The following is a 4161-nucleotide window of genomic DNA, read 5'->3' as shown; positions in this document are numbered from 1 at the left end:
CTGAAAATAGCTGTGCAGCGATGCTCCCCATCCAACCTGACAGAGCTTGAGAGGATCTGCAGAGAAGAATGGGAGAAACTCCCCAAATACAGGTGTGCCAAGTGTAAAGGGGTGCGTAACTGGTGGCAGGGAAGTCAAACGCAGGAGAGCAGAACTAGGTAGTAGCCAGAGCAGTTTAATCCAAAAACCAACGGCATAAAATTACAACAGACTTTGGGTACAACATCCCGATGCGCACCAGTAAACAAGTGCAAAAGCACTTACAACAAACAATCCCACACAAAGACATGGGGGGAACAGAGGGTTAAATACACAACAAATAAAGACGGAAATGGAAACCAGGTGTGTAGGAAAACAAGACAAAACAAATGGAAAATGAAAAGTGGATCGACTATGGCTAGAAGACCGGTGACGCCGGCCGCCGAACGCCGCCCGAACAAGGAGAGGAAACAACTTCGGTGGAAGTAGTGACACCAAGCTTGTAACGTCATACCCAAGAAGGCTCGAGGCTGTAATCGCTGTCAAAGGTGCTTCAACAAAGTACTGAGTAAAGGGTCTGAATACTTATGTACATGTAATATTTACATTTTTTTTATATACATTTGCATAAATGTCTGAAAACCTGTTTTTTCATTATGGGATATTACATGTAGATTGATGATGGAAAAAACTATTTAATCAGTTTTAGAATAAGTATGTAATGTAACAAAATGTGGAAAAAGTGAAGGGGTCTGAATACTTTCTGGATGCACTGTATGACTAACACTTTTCGGTTTCCAGGTAACGGAGGAGAGGCGCACGGAGGAGTTGAGGCATTGACCCACCCAATCTCCCACTTATTGCCCCACAACAGCATTTCCCTGATGGAAGTAAACTGGAAGTTACTAGTGTAGAATGCTATTCATCCAGCAGATGCTGCTGTGGCACTGCTAAATCCTCTAGGAGAAAGAGAGGGTTCATCGAGGGACCACAGACCAATATCTTAGTTAGGGAATTACATTTGGACAGCCAGTGAGAAGAAATGGAGAAGCCTTTTCAAATATAATCTAATAAATCAAAACATTACAATTCATAGTGACTGATCTATTTAGTGTACAATCAATCATTAGGTATCAAGTTAGAAATAGCGATATACCATTACTCTCAACATAAACAACAATTGAATAAGTTGATTCACTTGAACTCACATTGAACACGAGCAGCTCATTGAAGTGCCGTAGAATAGTCAAAATGAATTATTTTCAGACTGGCTCAGAATCTATAGAGGAAAAACTATAGACCAATTTATTATACAAAAACAACCAAAAACGTTGAAAAACTGGTCGTCACAAATAGGACACTGTTTTGTTTTAAATCCTCTCATTTTATAAGACACAAGAAAGCGATATCCAAGTGGAAGGCAATGTACAGAAGTCAGTGTAAAAAAAAAACATATATAACAAAGAAATCAAATTCAGTTATTGACACAAAATGTTTTGGCCTTCACTTTATATACTATATTACAGTACGGATGCAGTTGACTTTGAAAACCCAAACTGCTCTGTACATTACAGATCTGACTACCACAAAATAAATGGTAAGAAATGGAAAACCCCAAATCCATAACAAATGTTACATCATATAATCTCCATAGGTATCAATTGCACTTTGAATTGTCCCCCCAATGCATTTAAAGCCCTTGCTCTATTGGTTTTCACTGTCAGTCTTTTTAGCTGCACTTCACTGCAATGATCAATCTAGAGGAACCTTTCACGACAGGAGCTCTCCTGAAGAAACAGAGGAATATGTCACTGGGAAGGTTGTGGCTACACAGAGAACATCAGACATCACAGCAACAACATGGCTGCCTCCTTGTGAATCTCTGTGCAGTTAAAAACCACAGACAGAACCTTTAGGATGCCTCATCCATCCACTGAGCTGTCAGATTCTAGACTCATCTTCATCACCAGATTCCCACTGGCTCTATATCTCACTACGTTGAGTTTTTAGGAATTCTCCTGTGGAACACTACGGACTGCCGTGCCTGGAACTGTTGCTTCCGCCGTCGCTTGCGCTGGTCCCAGTGGCAGAGCAGTATCATCTTGAAGGTGGTACGGAAGGTCTTGTTGCACAGGGCATAGCACATGGGGTTGACGGTACTGTTGACGTAGCATAGCCAGTATCCCAGTGCCCACAGAGCCTCGGGAATGCAGCCATTACAGAAGGTGTTGACCAGCACCATGATGTTGTAGGGTGTCCATGTGATGATGAAGGCAAACAGAATGGCGCTGAGGGTCTGTGCCGCCTTCTTCTCCTTTACCAGAGACATGCGCTTGCGCTTGGTGATCTGCGTCCGTGCCCTGGAGGCAAATCTCTTGGCTAGAGCTGCCTCTCTGAAGGAGATCGGCATCGAGGGTGATTTGGTGGTGGTGGCAGGGGAGCCAGAGAGTGGCCCCACTCTGGTGGTCTGGATGGCAGGCATGGACTGGACTCTGGAGATCCGGGAGGGAAAGCGTTGTTGGTAGCTGTTGGTGTCTGTGTTGGCCCCATCAGGGGTGGTAGTAATGGTGGTGGTGGTGATGGTAGAGAGGCTGTCCCGACTGTCCTCCTCCCCCCTTAGGGGGTCCTCTTCTGAGGCTATGTCCAGGTCCTCGCAGGAGGTGAGGTGGGAATTGACGGCTGCCTTCAACCCCGGCAGGTTGAGCACTATGGAGAAGATGGTGTGGTCCTGAGGCATCATCCTTCTACCATTTCTCTCTTCATCCTCAGACGAGCCCGAGTGGTCCACTGACAGTCCAGCGTTGTTGTTGTTCCAGCTGTCACTGCTGCTGTGGTCGGCATCCCCATCTACGGGCCGGGCGCTGCCAGGCCTCCAGAAGCGCATCATGGGCCAACAGCGGAAGTGTCCGGCCAGCGCCTGGCTGGGGCTCTTCTTCTGGGAAACTTGGCTTAGCTCATAGCGGCTGCAGCTCCTGGCGCTCCCAGCCTGGTGGTGGACGAAGTGAGCCCTTTCTCCATCCCTGCCTCGGCTCCCTGAGCCCTGCAGGCCCGCCAGTTCCCGTGCGCGGTTCTGCGTCTCCCTGTAGATACGCCAGTAGAGCACACTCATAATAGTGACAGGCAAGTAAAAGGCAGCAATAGCCGTGCAGAATGTAATGATGGGCTCTGAGAGGAACTGGATGTAGCACTTATCAGGGGGCACTGTGCGCTCCCCCACAAAGTACTGCCAGAATAGAATGGCTGGGGCCCACAGGACCAGGGACACGAACCAGGCCAGGCCGATCATCAAGCCAGCCCGCCGTGTGGTCCGCTTGGCCCTGTAGGTGAGGGGCCGGGTGATGGAGAAGTAGCGATCAAAGCTGATGACCAGCAGGTTCATGACGGATGCGTTGCTGGCCACATAGTCAATAGCCAGCCACAGATCACAGGCCCAGTTGCCTAGCGCCCATTGGCCCATGATGATGTAGGTGGTGTAAAGGTTCATGGAGATGACCCCGATGATGAGATCAGCCACGGCCAGGCTGAGCAGGAAGTAGTTGTTGACAGTCTTGAGCTGTCGGTTTACCTTGAAGGATACCACCACCAGGATGTTGCCGATTATGGTGACCAGGGACAGGAGGCCGGTGAAAAAGACAATGAGGACCACCTGCCACACTGTGTGACCCCCAAGAGGGTCATAGGTCAGAGAGGTCACTGTCTCGTTGTGCGAGCCTGTAAAATTGAAGAGGCCACTGATGGAGTCATTGTCATCGGGGCTGGTTAGCTCTTGCCAGATGTCCTTGTGGAGAACGTTGGTGTCTGGGTCGTCAATGCCCATTCCTGGGGAGCTGACGGTCAGGTAGAAGCCAGGGTCTGTGCTGTTGGAGCTCATTATGAAGTCCTGGCATATTCTGAGGAGAACACAGATAGAGAGATTACTACACTATATTGTACTGAGAAGAGTCGCTCCAGTAGGTGATGCTAACAGCACATTTTTGCTCAGTTTAAAAAAGAAAAATTACGTTTACTGTAAGTAGACTGGCAGTTAAGGTGTTTACAGTTTACCCACTTTTCTAGTCAAACTATCTTGTTTGTAAACAATTTGTGTTTAACCTTTGCAGGTAAATGCATTGATACGAAAATTTTTCCCAGTTACACTATACAAGCAATAATCAATTTTGACACATTCATCTTGACAATTTT

At 47.3% G+C, this 4161-nt stretch overlaps 1 protein-coding gene across 1 annotated transcript; it reads right to left on the bottom strand.

Moving 5' to 3' along the window:
* Window positions 1-394: 394 nt before the first annotated feature.
* On the bottom strand, window positions 395-3871 carry LOC106607673 (muscarinic acetylcholine receptor M3). Its single transcript, XM_014204892.2, has one exon. It carries the CDS (start codon window positions 3848-3850, stop codon window positions 1973-1975), a length of 1878 nt encoding a protein of 625 aa, XP_014060367.1. The 5' UTR covers window positions 3851-3871; the 3' UTR covers window positions 395-1972.
* Window positions 3872-4161: the final 290 nt, after the last annotated feature.

The sequence above is a fragment of the Salmo salar genome, chromosome ssa01, assembly GCF_905237065.1.
Source record: "Salmo salar chromosome ssa01, Ssal_v3.1, whole genome shotgun sequence".
Lineage (NCBI taxonomy): Eukaryota > Metazoa > Chordata > Actinopteri > Salmoniformes > Salmonidae > Salmo > Salmo salar.
Note: the sequence above shows the minus strand (reverse complement) of the source record. Positions and strands in the feature narration are given on the sequence as shown.

Bases quoted from the DNA above. Each gene is read 5' to 3' on its own strand.
- LOC106607673 (XM_014204892.2), bottom strand. From the start codon at position 3,850: ATGAGCTCCAACAGCACAGACCCTGGCTTCTACCTGACCGTCAGCTCC.